The 18,057-nt window shown below is 38.2% G+C and overlaps 1 protein-coding gene across 3 annotated transcripts in view; it reads right to left on the bottom strand.

Annotated features, from left to right (window-relative positions):
• Positions 1–18,057, bottom strand: part of FCHSD2 (FCH and double SH3 domains 2) — a 284,078-nt gene that overhangs the window by 25,571 nt on the left and 240,450 nt on the right. For all 3 annotated transcript variants that reach the window (XM_082749741.1, XM_082749740.1, XM_082749742.1), the window contains 3 exons: positions 17,642–17,758; positions 13,151–13,255; positions 133–294 (listed from right to left, as the gene is read on the bottom strand). In XM_082749741.1, the coding sequence (XP_082605867.1) occupies positions 133–294; positions 13,151–13,255; positions 17,642–17,758 (384 nt within the window). The remainder of the gene's footprint in view (positions 1–132; positions 295–13,150; positions 13,256–17,641; positions 17,759–18,057) is intronic.

Genomic DNA, 18,057 nt, shown 5'->3' with positions numbered 1-18,057 from the left:
AAGACACCAAACTGCAAGCAAGACCACTATTTTTTTCTTTTAAATTTTGGCTATTTTCAGGTTTGGTTACACAGTCAGAGAATGGCATCCTTCAACTGTCACAGCCATCACAGCCAAGAAGAGAAACCCTACCGAGTGTAAAGTGCCGTTGTTTGTCACTGCAGGAAGGCGAGCCCATCGTTCATTTTCCAGTTCTTCCATTACTTGATTCATTGCACTCTTCAGCCACGTGTCCACAGAAACACCGATCTGCTTCAGCAGGTCCAGCCGGGCTTCAGCTTTCAACTTAATTATCTAAGAAAACCAAGAAAGTGGTCAGAAATCCAGGCATTTTTTCCCCCCCTCAAATCAATGTGTGTGTTTTTTAAAAGTTGTTTCTGATTTACTGATTAGAATGATCTTGATATTTACTAGCAATGCTACCTTGGGATAAATGTTAACTTTTCACTTGGAGAGAAGGGAGGAAACCCGGAACAGAAATGAGGGTAAATGGCACACCTTCATTTTGACAAGCTACATCAACAGAACTTATGTCCGGGAGGATACACCATAAAGTCTGCATTCTTTTCCTTTTAATAAGGCAACACCTCAGACATCCTAAAATCCAGCATGTTCCACAGCCTTCTAACCCATCTCCTAGACTTACAAGTTTTCAAATGATCTCATCATGTCACTCCCCTGGTTAAAAACTTCAGTGACTCCTGACTGAACTACTGGGTAAAGATCTGAATTAAATTACAGTGTAGTTGTCAGAAACAGTAAGAGATAGAAAACAAAAAGTTCCTAGTCTCCAAATTCAAGGAACTAAAAGACTGCTTGTTCTCTGACTCATGTTCCAAGTCATAAGCAAGTAACCACAGAACCAGTTTGAACCTGTCTGGATCCAGCAGCCGAGCCTGGAAGCCAGGCAGGGACAGCCTCACACCAGCCACCACCAGTAGTCAGGTTCCCACTCCTGCTTCCCACAGCCCACCCATCTCTAGATAGCACAGCTGCAAGTGAACCAATCCGTAAATTTTGAAAATCTGCCAATCCCTGAAATCCACACTTCTCGAAACCCTAGATATTAGTTGTTTCTTCAGAGAGACTGTATTTTTAAGTATCATTCTCTCTTGCTTAGCAAGTAGTAAATTCAGCTTCATTGTTCTGCATAATAGAGAGATGGTCTCTTCCTTCAACATTTGAAGATTCCAGTGAGAAGATTTGGATTGTTTGATAAATTTTTTCAACCTTCACTTCATGGCCTTTCTATGGGACTTTTGGACCAACGAGTGTGTTCACTGAACCCTGCTGGTGTGCAATTCTGACCACTCTCTGGATTCTCAGCTGCAGAAGCTGGTATCAAATTGATCTGAGCTCTTCTATAAGCACCTGGTTGGCTCCCTTGGTAGAGTATGTGACTCTTAATCTCAAGAGTTGTGAGTTCAAGCCCATGTTAGATGTGGAGCGTAGGAAAAAAAAAAGTGACCTAAGCTCTGACTTGTTTTACTTGAGCTCTCATTGCTGAATTTATTTTGTATTCCTAAGATTTTTAAGCATACAGATTTTTAAAAATTGAGATAAAATTGGGGCACCTGGGTAGTTTAGTTGGTTAAGCATCTGACTTTGGGTTTTAGTTCTGGTCATGATCTCAGGGTTGTGAGACTGAGCTCCACATTAGGCTTTGCACTCAGTGGGGTCTGCTTGAAACTCCTTCCCACTCCTTCTGTCCCTCCCCCTACTCTCTCTCTCTCTAAATACTTTAAAAAATGAGATAAAATTCATGTTACATAAACTGCCATCTTAATAATTTTAAAGTATACAATTCAGTGGTTTTGAATATCATACAGATCCTTATATAAAGTAATTCAAGTTTTTAGCTTGGAGGTATGCAATTTGGTAAACAGCCTTGCAAAAATATATTTATTCTTGGGGCACCTGGGTGGCTCAGTGGGTTAAAGCCTCTGCCTTCGGCTCAGGTCATGATCCCAGGACCCTGGGATTGAGCCCCGCATAGGGCTCTCTGCTCCGTGGAGAGCCTACTTCCTCCTCTCTCTGCCTGCCTCTCTGCCTACTTGTCATCTCTGTCAAATAAATAAAATCTCAAAGAAAAATAAAATATATATATATATTTATTCTTCTAATAATTATTTTGGCAATAGCTTTACTGAGCTAAAGCTTACATATACTATAAAATTCACCCATTTACAGTGTACAGTTCAGGGACACCTGGGTGGGTTAGTCGGTTAAGCGTCTAACCTTGGCTCAGGTCATGACCTAGGGTCCTGGGATCGAGTCCCGCATCAGGCTCCCTGCTTCTCCCTCTGCCTGCCTCAGTGCCTGCTTGAGCTCTCTCTCTCTTGCTCTCTGACAAATAAATAAAATCTTAAAAAATAAAATAAAGTGTACATTTCAATGACTAAGGGTATATTCACAGATACGTGCCACTATCACCACAATCAATTTTAAAGCATTTTAATTATCTCCAAAAGAAACCCCATAATCCTTTAACCATTGCTCCCTTATCCCTATTCCAGTTACTATTCTACTTTCTCTCTCTACAGATTTGCCTATTCTGAACATTTAATATAAATAGAACCATATAATATGTGGCCTTTTGTGTCTGGCTTCTTTCACTAAGCATTGTGTTTTCATGTTGTAGCATGTATGGTGTAGTGTGTGTATTTCATTCCTTTTTATGGCCAAATAACATCCTGATTCTAGCAGAATCAAATTACCAACAACTTTAGCTATTTGCCAGCTGATAGACACTTGGGTTATTTCAATTTTTTTGCCTAATATGAATAATGTGTCTTTAAACATTAGTGTATAAGTTTTTGTGTAAACATGCTTTCATTTCTCTGTATGTGTGCATATACTTCAGACTGAAATTGCTTGGTCATAAAATCATGCAATGTTTAGCCACTTGGGAAAATGCCAGATTGTTTTCCAAAGCAGCTGCCTCATTTGACAATCCCACCAGCAGGGTAAGAGGGTTAGCGTTTCTCCACATCCTGAAAGATACTTGTTAATGTCTGCCTTTTCTATTATAGTCATCCTAATGGGTGTGAAATAGTTTCTCATTGTAGTATTGATTTGTATTTCCTTGATGACTAATTATGTGAAGCATCTTTTCATGGACTTATTAGTCATCTGTCTATCTTCTCAGAGAAATGTCTGTCTATTCAGATACTTTGCACATTTTTAAAATGGGTTGTCTTTTTAATGTTCTTTTTATTTTGTCTTTGTCTTTATTCTAAGAGTTTTTCTGTATTCTAAATAAAAGTCTCTCATCAGACACATGATTTACAGATATTTTTTCCCATCCTGTGGGTTGTCTTTCATTTTTTTAAAGACTTTTTATTTATTTGACAGAGAGAGAGAGAGTAAGTGCGTGCATACAAGGAGGGGGAGCTGCTGAGAGAGAGGGAGAAGCAGGCTCCCCACTGAGCATGAAGCTGGACATGGGGCTCAATCCCAGGACCCCAGGATCATGACCTGAGCCGAAAGCAGATGCTTAACCAGCTGAGCCTCCCAGGTGCCCCTGTCTTTCACTTTTCTTGTTAAATTTTATCTTTTATTTTTATGTCTACTCTATCTATTTTTTTTTTTTTTTACTTTAAAAAAAATTAACATAAAATGTAGTCTTTGTTTCAGGGGGACAGGTCTGTGATTCTCCAGTCTTACACAATTCACAGCACTCACCATAGAACATACTCACCCTTCCCAATGTCTGTCACCCAGCCACCCTCACTTTCTTTTTTTTTTTTTTAAAGATTTTATTTATTTATTTGGCAGACAGAGATCACAAGCAGGCAGAGAGGCAGGCAGAGAGAGAGAGAGGAGGAAGCAGGCTCCCCGCCGAGCAGAGAGCCCGACGCGGGACTCAATCCCAGGACCCTGAGATCATAACCTGAGCCGAAGGCAGCGGCCCAACCCACTGAGCCACCGAGGCGCCCCCACCCTCACTTTCTTGATTGTATCTTTTGAAGAAGAAAGCTTTTAATTTTGATAAAATCCAATTTATCTATTTTTTTCTTTTGTTGCTTGGGCTTTTGGTTTCATATCTAAGAAATTAATCCAAGGTCACAAAGATTTGCTCCTATGGTTTCTTGTGAGTGCTTTATAGCTTCTGCTGTTATATTTAGGTGTTTGATCATTTCAAGTTTATTTTTGTATATGGTATGAGGTAGAGGCCCAACTCCATTCTTCTGCAAGTAAATATCCAGTTGTCTTTGCACCATTCTAGTATGCATTTTAAACAAATACAGGCAATAAAATGTTCTAGGAAAGAAGAGTGAACCAACAAACTCCTTCTTGGAAATAATAAATCTAAGTCATTTAACTGCAGAAGCAGAGATACAAAAAAGGAGAAAGAGCGAGAGCAAGAGTGAGAGGGAGGAAGAGATATATCAATATATTCTGTTTTTTCAATACCAAGTAATTTCATTTTCATAAGACGTATTTTTGTCAGTACTTTAGCAAACGGCTGATGAGCATGGCATTTGCAAAAGTTAGATTTTTAGATTATAGCTCCAGAATAATCATAGCTATCTTTCCTCCAGAGTTCCAACTGTTTATATTTTATCAACTATTTAAAAGAAGAATTTTCCAGGGTTTTCAAATGAATTTTGATGATTTACCAGTTGATTAAAATTTGCAGAGCACAAGTCTCTGTAACTTGATTGCATCCCAGATACTACTTGACCAAATCATTTTAGAATCTGTGAAGAGATAGAGCTTTTTAAAATGATGTTTTAAAAGCCAGTTCTTTTAAAATACATAATCTTGGTGTAATAGGAAATGAATGAAAATAAATAAATGAATAAAATGATAGTATTTGCCACTCTAAATTACCTTTGGTGTCTTAAAAAAAACCACTCCAAACAACTTTTATCACATGTACTAGGAACTATATGATTATTTCATTTAATCCACACAACAATTCTAGGGATGGATATCATAAACTCCATTTTACAGATGAGAAAAATGATTTAACAAGGTCCTAACAATTTTGGTAAAATGTTACTGCCAAGGAATCATGCCTCTTGCTATCCATGTTGTTCCCTCCCACATTGATTCTCGGCTTATTCATGTGATCTTTGATGGACCATATGCAAATTTGATTCTAGCAGAGATCTGATTAAGTGCAATTAAGACTGATTTCTGGGAATGTGTCTCCACCATCTACGGAAGCCTAGTTTAGCATATTTGAGGATGAAAGACCATTTGGAAAAAAGGCTCAGCACTCTAGCAGACCCTCTGGATGAATGTAGCTCCTTGAGTAATCTCAGGAAAAACCTGCAACACAAATGCACAGTCAACACCCAGAATGGTGAGAGACAGTAAGTCGTTTTTGCCATAAAGCTGGGTCTGGAGGGGTGTGTGTGTGTGTGTGTGTGTGTGTGTGGTGTGTTTTAAGGCAGCCACAGATTATTGTGTCTAAATAATTTAATTTCCAAATATCTGGAGATTTTTCAGGTATCTATTATTGATTTTTAATTTAATTCTGATGGGTCCGAGAACATACTCTGAGTGACAGCAATACTTTTAAACAAACTGACACTGGTCTATGGTCTAGCTGGTCTTGCTGAACGTCCTGTGTGTACTTTAAAAGAATAAGTACTCTATCCTTATGGGGTGTCCTATATATGCCAATTAGGTAAAGTTAGTTGACAGGGTTGTTCAAGTCTTGATCCTTGCTGATTTTCTAGCCCCTTGTTCTAATTACTGAAAGGAATGTTGACATCTCTGATTACCATTGTAGATATATCTATTTCTTCTTTCAGTTCTGTCAGTTTTTTGCTTCAGTATTTAGTTGCTCCATTATTAGCTACAACACATTCAGAATTGTTGTGTCTTCTTGATGGAAAAGATCATGACAACCTTACTTTTAATCATTATAAATTATCCCTTTTATTTTTTTTTATTTTTTTATTTTAAAGATTCTATTTGTTTATTTGACAGAGAGAGACAGAGAGGTCACAAGTAGGCAGAGAGGCAGGCAGAGAGAGAGAGGGAGAAGCAGGCTCCCCGCCAAGGAGAGAGCCCGATGTGGGGCTCGATCCCAGGACCCCGGGATCATGACCTAGGCCGAAGGCAGAGGCTTAACCCACTGAGCCACCCAGGTGCCCCAAATTATCCCTTTTAATATTTCTTGTCCTGTAGTCTATGTTGTCTGATATTATAGCCACACCAATGTTTTAATGGTTAATGTTACTCCCTGTGGTGAGCAAAAGCTAAAATTCTGGCTCAGTTATTTTGCCTTCCAACTACTATTTCCTGTCAAGCTTCTGGGAGTTTCTGTTCCACAAATGTATCCAGGTTTGGCTGAGAATTTGCAAGTTATTTACATATATGAAACTTGAGAGCTCCCCAACATTCATCCTCAAGCAATAAGATCAAGGCTCTGTGCTTGAATTCTAGTCATGTAGCCCCTTGTCACAAAGAGCTGCTTACTGTACATATCTCCAAGTACAGTCCCATTCTTTTAAGGGACTTTCTAGTTTTTACATGGCTTGGATATCTTCCAATTCTATTAAGTATTTTGCCTCAGGTTAATGACTGTTATCTAAAGGAGGATTAGTCTAATATGAGCTAGTTTCTTATTACCAGAAGCAGAAATCTTGTGGAGTCAGTCTACATTCAAAACAAACTGCAAAGAAATCTTAAATTTTGCTCAAGTTTACCATTAATATTTCCATTGTAATTCTGAAACTTCAGTATATTGCAGGATAAAACAAAATATTGTTACAAAATTTTGACCATAAGCAAAAAAAGACAAATAGAAAATCGAAGAAATTCAACAAAATCCTCCTAATTTTAAATCTTAATTGGAAATAACAACATGAACTCATGATTAAAAAAAAAACAACAATAAATTTCTAGCGCTGAAAACAAAGAAAGGGCCAAGACATCAATGACACTCATGACAATAAGCACCTTCACATCCTAGACCTGGGTGTCTAACTACAATCCTCTATTAACAGAAATCAGAGCTCAGTGGAGAATCAGACTTAATTCTAAGTATGATCAGGGTGAATACAAGGTGATTCTATGATAGCAAGCCTGTGTGAGAAAGCAGGAAACTGTTCAAAGACTGATGGGAATAACATCAAAAGGACATGGAAGGCTAAATGGACTCTCACTGGCTGAATTCAGACACTATGGGGCGTCAAAGAGGCCATCTATAATGGAAAACAGATGAAATTAATAAAAATCTATAACAAATTGAGAATATATAAGGTGGGACTGACCCTATGAGGAGAAGTAAAGGATAATGACGTGAGGAAAAAATATCTACCACAGAGCTGTGAACTGAAAAATTCCCAGGGCTGAAAGATATTACAGTTCTATCCAGCCAGACTGAGAAATCTTATTGGGTACTTATGGCATATCAAGAAACTACAGAAAGGAAATGCACTGGCAATAGGGCTAAATTTGCCCTACCGGAATGGCTATTCTAAACCAATCCCAACAAAACTTAAAAATCAAACTCCAGAGGATTAACCTGATCTGGAGCTGACATGGCTGTCAGAACAAAACTCAATAGCCTTTAAAAAAGAAAGGAGAATTCAGATTCAATAATGAAACACAATTTCTACTAGGTATTTGAAAAACAGAAAAACATGAGCCATAACTAAAGGAAAAAAATTAATCAATAAGAAAGAGATAAATAACAGATGATGGAAAGAGCAGACAAGGACTTAAAGTCATTATTATAAATACACTTAAGGATTTAAAGGAAAAATGAAGGTAAACAGGCATGAACTGGGAATATAAAGAGAATATAAAGAACCAAACAGAACTTATAGAGCTGAAACTGTAATATCTGAAATAAACATTCACAGGATGGCCTTAACAGTAGATTACATACTACAGAAGAAATGATCAGTGGCCTTGAGTATATTCTAGCTCATCAAATTGAGCTTAAAACAAAAAGTAAGGCTGGATGAAAATGTGAGGGGTGATCTTTGCATGTGATGTGTAGGATGATATCAAGTAGTCTAATATTCATGAAGTTGAAGCTGAACTAACCTGTATGATAGAAAGCAGGTCAGTTCTTGCCTGGTCACAAGAGAACTTTGGGGGGATGACAGAAATATTTGGCACTTTGATCGTGGTGGTGAATATTAAGGGAGATGCATTTGTCCAAGCTCACCAAACCCTTCACTTGAAATGGTTTCATTTTATTGTTTGTATATTATACCTTGATATAGCTGATTTTTAAAATTCCATAAAATCATAATGAGTAAAGTAAGTAAGAATGAAAAATACCCATTTGCCACTACTGGAGATGACTAGTACTTGCTAGCTGCAAGTACTAAAAAAGGAACTTTAAAAGCTGGAAGGCCTGGTAGCATCACCTATTAGGTAACTACTACTAGCATCATTAATAGAGTTGATTAACTTGATAAAAACATCCGTGTGATGAAAAACAGCATCATCTATAAAGTATTCTTGCCTAAAGCACTCATTCAAATCAGGCCTCGAGATTTTTATTTTATTTTTTAAAACATTTTATTTGTTTATGTGAGAGAGAGAGAGAGAGACAGTGAGAGAGATTATGAACGAGGAGAAGGTCAGAGGGAGAAGCAGACTCCCCGTGGAGCTGGGAGCCCAATGTGGGACTCGATTCTGAGACTCCAGGATCATGACCTGAGCTGAAAGCAGTCGCCCAACCAACTGAGCCACCAGGTGCCCCATGGCCTTGAGATTTAAAAAAAACAAAAACAAAAACAACTCATTATGTTATGTTAGTCACCACACAGTACATCATCAGTTTTTGATGTAGTGTTCCATGACTCATTGTTTGCATAGAGCACCTAGTCAGGCCTCTAGCTTTAACTTCTATTATATAGAACAGAAACAAACATACAAAGCCAATATTGCATAATATCAATGGTTGAATTTAGCATATGAGAAATATGTATTTACTCTTCATCTTTTATATGTTGTTGAAAATTTTCACAATAAAAATGAAAGAAAGTGATTAGTCAAAAGGTCTGCTAACATATTATGTTACATGAGCACAGTGAAAACCCGCAATAACAGGCCCAGAGGTGATGTAAATCTGAATATAACACAACTGGAAATTCTGTCTTTATAGTAGGCTCATCCTTAGCATTTCCTTAATCTTGAGGTGGATGAGGCTTCACATTTTATGCAACTGAAATTTTTAGGTTTCTCCTAGCGCACGCTGGTAAGGGTATTAATTGTCATTTTTGAGTCACTGAGGTACAAGGATGACATAATTCTGAATTCCCAACAGAACCTTATAGGATGACAATTTAAAAGAAAATGTGTTTATATAGATAATAAGTGACATTTCTTGGTTTTGTTAATTCACTTTGTTATTGTACTTTGGATTAAAAATGTACATTCAATTCAGCTTTTTCCCTTTTGATTAGGTATTTATAGTAAAGTAAATAACTACTAAATGGAAAGACACCTGGGTGGCTCAGTCGGTTAAGCCGTTGCCTTCAGCTGCGGTCATGGTCCGAGGGTCCTGCGATCGAGTCCCACATTGGGCTTCTTGCTCGGAGGGGAGCCTGCCTCTCTCTCCCTCTGCCTGCAACTCTGCCTGCTTGTGCTCTCTCTCTCTCTCTCACTCTTTCTGACGAATAAATAAATAAATAAATAACAAATAAAAATATAGTTAATATCTTTTTAAAAAAGATTTTATTTATTTATTTGACAGAGATCACAAGTAGGCAGAGAGGCAGGCAGAGCAAGAGGAGGAAGCAGGCTCCCCACTGAGCAGAAAGCCCGATATGGAGCTCAATCCCAGGACCCTGAGCTGAAGAAGGAGACTTAACCCACTGAGCAACCCAGGTGCCCCAATATAGTTAATATCTTAAAGAAAGAATCATATTGTCTATAGTTCCTTCAGGAGGCCTCACCCCAAATGTGAGTTACTAAAAATTTCTGGGTATCTTTGACCTCTTACATTAAATTTCTCCTCTTTGTGTCTCCTCACTGTCAAAAAAAAGAGAACTGACCTCAATCCAAATAAAAAGAAAAATCTAAACATGCAAAAAATAATGGTGTTCTGGAACAACATAAGTCATGTACAGCTTCCAAAAAGATGGTATTTAAAATTCTTGGTCTCTTGGCAAACTACGTTTAAAATAGGAATGCTAAGTCAGATGAAGACTGTGTGTGTCTGTGTGACAAAAGGCATTTCAAAAAATTCAAATACCTAAATATCAGGTTAAGAAGACTGTTATTAAAGTTTAACTTAAGCAGCTATTACTTTGTTTCAATTCTTGAATTTGTCAGCGGATGCAAACAGTACCACATCTAATACAAAGATCTTTGTAACTATCATAGAGATCATAACAATAGAACAAAGGTGTGTTTATCACTGTGTGTACAGTATACGCTCATCAGTATCTAGCACATGGCAGGTATTCATTAAGTATCTGTTAAGTTAATCAATTAGCAAATCTATGACACATTAACCAGCCAATAATTAATTAATCACTATATAAACCTTATTCTTTGGAAAAGCACAGACCATTTATATTTTGATTTCTTATGTTTGGAAAAAGTTTATTACAGAGTGCCATGAAGGCTTTTATTCTAATTGGCAACACTGAATGGAAACACAATATAGAAAAGACTGGATCACACAGATTAGCCAACAAGGAAGAGTAACAGTCATGTTGGTTGGAGTTATAAACCAAACATGAAGGATATAATGGAATTTTAACCAGCTTTTTCCCTTTTGATTAGGTATTTATAATAAAGTAAATAACTACTAAATGGAAAGAGAAAATCCAATGCAAGTGATGTACAGGCAAAGGGAAGAAAGGAGGAATCTATACAACCTACTAATGTCGATTCTTCTGAAGGTTCTTGTGGTCAAGTCTATCCAAAAACCTCATTATGACCGTCTGGTAAGTACTACCCCAATACTACACTCACATATTTGCCATCTGATTTTAGCTGGGTTATTCTTTATATCTGATATGTGAAAATCAAATGAGACATCATTTTAAGACCATAGTAGGATTAACTATATTTCATAGATATTTGAAGCTGAGATAATAGATCCAGCATCATGGTTTTTAGCATATTCCGTATTTTTGGTAAGAAAATTATCTTTGAGAATGCAGACTCAAATACTGGTATTAGGAAAAATGAGACAATCTGTTGTGGGAATCTCACTTCATATTTTTAGCTTTAAGCTAACAAACACAGGGCTGTTTAGCACACTCACAGAAATAACAGGTCATTGAGCCTAAATGCAGACTTGTGTGACCAATACCTACTACTGCTACTCCAGGGGGTTTGATGGAGGGACGGTACCAGACAGTAACACCATGGAGGGAGTTTGGAAATAGAAAATACAAGACAGAACACACCCTTCAGAAAACTTCTGAGACTTGTCCTGTTCCACCAGGGCTCCAAAACTGGCTTCACTCAGAGTATGGAGAAACAAACAGCAGGAGAAACTCATACACAGGCCAGTGTCTCTCAGACCAGGCGAAGGCCTGCCAGCAGTACTTGGCTGGTACCCTAGGGTAGTGGCTTAGCCTGACCGAGTTCAGAGTGGAAAACGGCTATTTATTGTACACCCTGCCCTCTTCACTGTAGAGGCAGTGGATCATGTGTCAGGGACAAAGGCAAGTTGGGTTTACTGGGGTTTCTCTATACCAGGCAGATGGCAAGCCTTCCTGGTTCAGATCACTTCCGTGGGGTTGTGCCAAAAACAAGCTCACATTCCCTGTTTGCCTAAGCTGCCTCTCCCCTCACCCTCCCCTTCCCCCTCAACCAACCACGGAAACACTTCCTCAAAACCTCTAGAATCCTGAGGGGATATATGAAAATCACTAGTTTAGATTAACCCTCAACCAATCTCTTGTAGAGAGACGCTGGCGGTATCTTGTACACTTACAGTGCCACACTGTGTCCCAGGGGAACTTCTCTCATTGGGCAAATGACTCTTAGAGAGTATTTCCCAACGCCAGGCTCAAGTCTTCCTCCTTCTTCCTTTGGTTCAAATTATGCCTCTTGACATTACATGGCATAAATCTTGTGCTATCCATGCTTCTCTAATTAAATACTGCTCATCTGTCAACACCCATCTCAAATTCTACCTCTTCTGTGTTACCTGCCCTGACAACTTCTCCCACAGTGGTCTCTGTGTCCTCCGGGTTCCTTAAGTATTAAGAGTACTTGTGTGGACCACGCCTTGGCATTTATGTTTTACAGTCTCAGCTATCTTTGGCACTCTTTATGCCTTCCTAACAGGAAAATATTCTCCTTGAGGTCTGGATAGTCTGTCTTTCTAAGATGTCTACTTTCTAACATCCCTTCAACATGTTGCACTGGGTAGGTAACTATACACAAGCGTGCACAGGTCATCCATGAACTGGTCCTAACCACAATAATTTTTGCTTACTTCCTATCATTATTTCTTCAAAAAACCTCCACTCTAAACAAATCAAACTGCCTAATTGTATCCTATGTCTTCTGCCTTTGCAAATAATATCTTTCTTTCCATCTCAACCTCTCTGCCACCAGGTCAGGGAATATTACTCTAGGGTACATGAACTTCTGGACACTGTACACAAAAATGTGTGGGGTTTTTTTTTGTGTGTGTGTGTTGTGGGGGGGAGAGAAGGTTTCACACTTTCATACACAATCCTCAATAGGGTTCCATGACCCCTCACCAAAAGATGAAAATCTATTGTTAGGTTTTTTGCCTTAAGTAGATATTTAACCAAGTCTCTCTTTATAAAAGAGCAGATTTTGCCTCTGAACCATAATGAGAGGGGCAAAAACCAATTTTGCCCCTCCCATTATTGGGGAGGACTTTTTAAGGCTCTAAATATATATATATATATATATCAATTTTATGCCATTAATTTTACTGATTTATTATGTTCCTTGTGAAAACTTTAAAATTAGTATCTTTATCGTGGTATAATTCTTCTGTTAATTTTTCTTGATTATAAACTCTCCAGATAACAGGTTCAGTGTCTTTTTGTTACACGCACTGTCTTGCAGGAAGCAGATATCAAAAATAAAACTCCGGACACAGATAAAGTTGCTGAGTCATCTTCAAATTAAGCAGTGGATAGCAGCTGAATTCTACACGTATACACCACAGCTGTGATATTGTTGGAGCTGGGGAAAATGCCCCAGTGAGCTGCCACCTCACCTCTGCTTTACGAATATTTTCTCTGGCTTCATCTATTTTCTGTTCCAGCTCTGCTCGGCTTTGTTCTGACACTGCAACTCCATGACATTCCAGATCATCTAAAACCTATTAAAGAAAACAGGAAAATAATGACTGTTTTTTCTTTTTGTCTTTTTTTGCTTAAGTGATTACAGTATTCAGGTAATTTAAAAGGCTTCAGTGACAAGTGGTCATAATTCCTCTTTTAATGTTTAATTTTTTCACTTATTTTTTAATTAAAAAAAAAAACTTTGCGATATAATTATACAAAGTTGCAAAAGTAGTACAGAAAGTTCCCCCACCCCTTCACCCAAGGCAACAATTTATAGAACAGTACTATAATATAAAAACCAGGAAACTGACATTGGCACAATCTACAAACCTTACTTGGAATGCATGTTTTGATATGCATACTTCAATTTCTTAATTTCTAAAAATTAAATGAATATAGGGCTGCCTGGGTGGCCCCATTGGGCTCAGACCCTGCTCTAGCATCCTGGGAACCAACCCGCATTGGGATTCTGTTTAGTGGGGAGCCTGCTTCTCCCTCTCCTTCTGCCCCTCCCCTGTTCCTGCTCTCTCTAATACATAAATAAAAATCTTCTAAAAAAATTATATGCATACAAAGTTCTGTTGTAAAACAACAACTAATAAAAAATGGCAGAAAGTCTCATATTTGCACATCCCACTATATGCCCCCACCCCAGATAATTACTGTCCCATCAATTTACATGTATTTTTTGAACTATTTCTTATATATCTGATCCTAGAACTGTTTATATGTAAAATATAACTTAGATATATTAGAGTTATGGAATTTAAGATAGAGAGATTAGGAGCTCAATCTAATCATTATGACCCCTTATAAGCAGAGAACTTCCTCTGGCTGGAATCAGATGAGAGACCAGCCAAAAAGGAAGTCAGGGAGTTGATTCCAAGCATGGGAAGGATTCAGTGCATCATTGTTGGCTCTGATATGTAGAAGCCCATGTGCAAGGATCAGAGAGAGTAGCCTCCAGGAGCTAAGGGTAGCTCCCAGATGACAGGAAAGAGTATGGACCTAGGTCCTATAGTTATTAGGAACTAGATTCTCATAACAACCTGAATGAACTTATAAGTGGGTTCTACACTAGAGGCCAGCCTAGCTAGCTAAAACAATGTCATTTTGGCCTTGTTAGAGCCTGAGCAGTAAAATCAGCCAAGCCCATCCAGATGTCTGACCTACAGAACTGTGAGATAAAATATTTGCACTGTTTTAAGCTACCAAATTCATGGTAATTTGTTATGGCACATATAGAAAATGGACACAACCATCAAATACAATGTTTCCTCTAAGTTTCAGGAAGACATCCCTGTTAGGATGAAAAATTCTTTATCTTGCTGGCTATGACTTTTGTTTTACTTTTTAATCACTAAGAGATAATTTTATCATTTGATTTTTTGGTAATTATAAAAGTAATCATAGAATTTTTCATATTTATTTGGTAAATGCAATTTATTATGCTGATAAATTTTCTAGTGTTGAATCATCATGGCACTCTAATTAGTCATGTGCTTAAAATATAACTAGATTCATTTTTATTACAATTTATTTAGCATTTTTATAAGTTATATCTTTGTTAGAAATCAATAGACTATGTACTTCTAGACTCTTTTTTGTTCCATTTATCTGTAAGTCCATTCTTTTTTTTTTTTAAATTGATAGACAGGGATCACAAGCAGGCAGAGAGGCAGGCAGAGAGAGGAAGGGAAGCAGGCTCCCCGCCGAGCAGAGAGCCCGACTCGGGGCTCAATTCCAGGACCCTGGGATCATGACCCAAGCCGAAGGCAGAGACTTAACCCACTGAGTCACCCAGCGCCCCTATGGTAGAGCATTTTAATAAAAAAAAGTCTCTTATGTGTTTAACATTTTGAAGTATAAAGCTGCAGTAATTCATCTAATTACAATTTATTGGATATATGGTAGACAGAGAACTTGTCTCTAGTTCACAAATTCTTTGAGATAAACTGTGTTAGAGAAACTGCACTCAAGAAGCCTCATCTCTCTATGAATCTCATTTACATGACCAGATTCTGAAATTTATACTGTAGTCTGACACCAGGTTTGGAGAGATTTGGGGTAAAGAGGCGAGTTTTATTATGCATGCAAGAGGGATGTAAACTGTTATAACCAGAAGGTAGACTGGAAGACTGGGTTGTTTTTTTTTTTAGATTTTATTTATTTGACAGAGATCACAAGTAGGCAGAGAAGCAGGCAGAGAGCCCGATGTGGGGCTTGATCCCAGGACCCTGGGATGAAGGCAGAGGCTCAACCCACTGAGCCACCCAGGTGCCCCAAGACTGTTTTTGAAAAAAAAAAAAAAAATTACTACAGTATTTCCCATTCCACATATTCTTCTAGAACCTTGCTATTCCCCTACCAAGAAGTGGAGTTTATATTCTCTCTCCCTGAACCTCAACACAAGGCCTTTGTGACTGCTAGTTAACAAAAAAATGACACAGTAATAAATATCATGTTATTTCTGAGACTAGACCAGAAAAGATAACATAGTTCCTACTTGGCTCATTCTTGGGACTCAAACCTTTGGGGCCCTGTGCTACCATGTAACGGCTAAGCTGAAGCCACTGTGCTGGAGAGACCATAGAGAGACCAAGATGCATGAGGAGCGCCAGCTGTTCTAGTTCCCAGCTATCAAGTCCTCCTGTTCCAAGCACCAGATATTTCAGTGGGGAGGCCTGTGAGGTGACTTGAGCACCAGTCTCTATCTGACTGTAACCACATGGGAGACTCCCCAGTGACAAGTGGCAAGCTAAGTCCATCCAATCTCCAGAGTGCTCTTTTTTGTGGCATGAAGTTTGAGGTGTTTTGTTTTGCAGCATTAGATTAGTAGAACACTGAACTCAGGATCCCTGTGAGACAGTAAAAAGAAGTCAAAGCAGGCAAGAGAATATATGTATACACAGAAAAAAGGTCTAATGTTGGAGATATTAATTTATGATTTGTGGTAAGTGAAACCATGGCATTGGGTAAGAGTGCCTATAATAAGAAGAAAGAATAAGAAGAGAGCCTAATACAGAACTCTAAGAAATTTAAATATTTAAATATGAAGTGAAGAAAAAACCTACCAAAGAATATAAGAATGGCTAGAGAGGCAGAAGGAAAACCAGGACAATGTTAAGTCATGGGTAACTAGAGAAGAGGGCGTTTCAACACAAAGGGAGTTGTCGATTATGATGAAACTGCCAACAGGTTTTGAGAAATAAAAGTATCTATTTTGGATTTAGCAACACAGACCACTGGTGATTTTGGCAAGTGAAGTCTGTATGAAGTGTGAGGGAAGGGAAAGTAGGAAAAGTCCAAATATTATGGGCTAAAAAATAAGTGAGGTTAGGAAACCTAGACATGAATAATTCTTTTAATAAGCTGGATGTGAAGGTAAAGAAAAAGTTATAAATAAATGGAAATTATAAAAAGTTTACTATACCTTGTGCTTAGAGTTTAGCCTTGAATATACATTTTTTTGGTGTTTAATTTTAGTTTTTAAATTTTTAATTTAATTTTATTTAGCTCTTCTGGATCTTGAACTCACGATCTTGTGATTAAGGGTTGCATGCTCTACTGACTGAGCCAGCCAGGTGCCCCTTTTAAAGATACACTTTCATGGACTCTACAGTTAAGTCTTCAAGTGGTGATGCAACATGGAGGCTTAAGTGGGTAGGAGAAGAATAAATGAAACAAGATGGGATTGGGAGGGAGACAAACCATAAGTGACTCTTAATCTCACAAAACAAACTGAGGGTTGCTGGGGGGAGGGGGTTTGGGAGAAGGGGGTGGGATTATGGACATTGGGGAGGGTATGTGCTTTGGTGAGTGCTGTGAAGTGTGTAAACCTGGTGATTCACAGACCTGTACCCCTGGGGATAAAAATATATGTTTATAAGAAATAAAAAGTTAAAAAAAAAAAAATTTTATCTTGGTCATTAAAAGCTTAATTCAACACAGGCATGTCTCTTCTACTACCTGAAAGATGGTAATACACTATCACTAGCTTTTCTTAGAAAATTTTATGGCAGGGCGCCTGGGTGGCTCAGTGGGTTAAGCTGCTGCCTTCGGCTCGGGTCATGATCCCAGGGTCCTGGGATCGAGCCCCGCGTTGGGCTCTCTGCTCAGCGGGGAGCCTGCTTCCTCCTCTCTCTCTGCCTGCCTCTCTGCCTGTTTGTGATCTCTCTCTGTCAAATAAATAAATAAAATCTTTAAAAAAAAAAAAAAAAGAAAATTTTATGGCAAAATTAATTACTGTGTTGCTGCTTGAAAGGCTTAAGGAATTTCCAAGCTAACTAGATAGCTGAGAGCATACTGCTGAGTGGCTGAAATTACAGAAAAAACATAAAGATATTTTTCACATTAATAAAACTCAACTCCTTAAATTGGTTTGACATTAGCTAAATGCCGCCTAAGACTATTATACTTACCCGCTGTTGGTGAACAATGTTTTTGTGCTCACGTGCCACACGTGTGGCCCATTTTCGAGCCTCCTTATTTAGACTGTGCTCCTCTGTGGTCCCAGTTTCTGATTCTAATTGTCGGCTCTACAACATAAGAGAGAACAGAGACAACACATCATTATGCCTATTGAAATCACTACTGTTTGTAGGTGGACCAGAGAGCCTTCACTTAATCAGCCCTCAAAACAAGCCCTGCTCCACTGTGGGAAGCAATGTCTCATATCAGAACATTAGCAGGACGGTATGAAACCATAAATGAACACCGGATTTTTCAGTTTGCACTGTTTAGTATTGGAGCTTCACCTCTAATACTGTGGACTGATCCATTTTGGGTGTGAAAAAAGCTAGCTAAACAAAGAAAAAAAAAAGTATTTATGCCAACT

This window comes from Mustela nivalis (genome assembly GCF_964662115.1).
Source record: "Mustela nivalis genome assembly, chromosome: 9".
In the NCBI taxonomy this organism is placed as follows: domain Eukaryota; kingdom Metazoa; phylum Chordata; class Mammalia; order Carnivora; family Mustelidae; genus Mustela; species Mustela nivalis.
The sequence above is the reverse complement of the archived record's forward strand: the minus strand, read 5'-3'. Positions and strand labels throughout refer to the sequence as shown.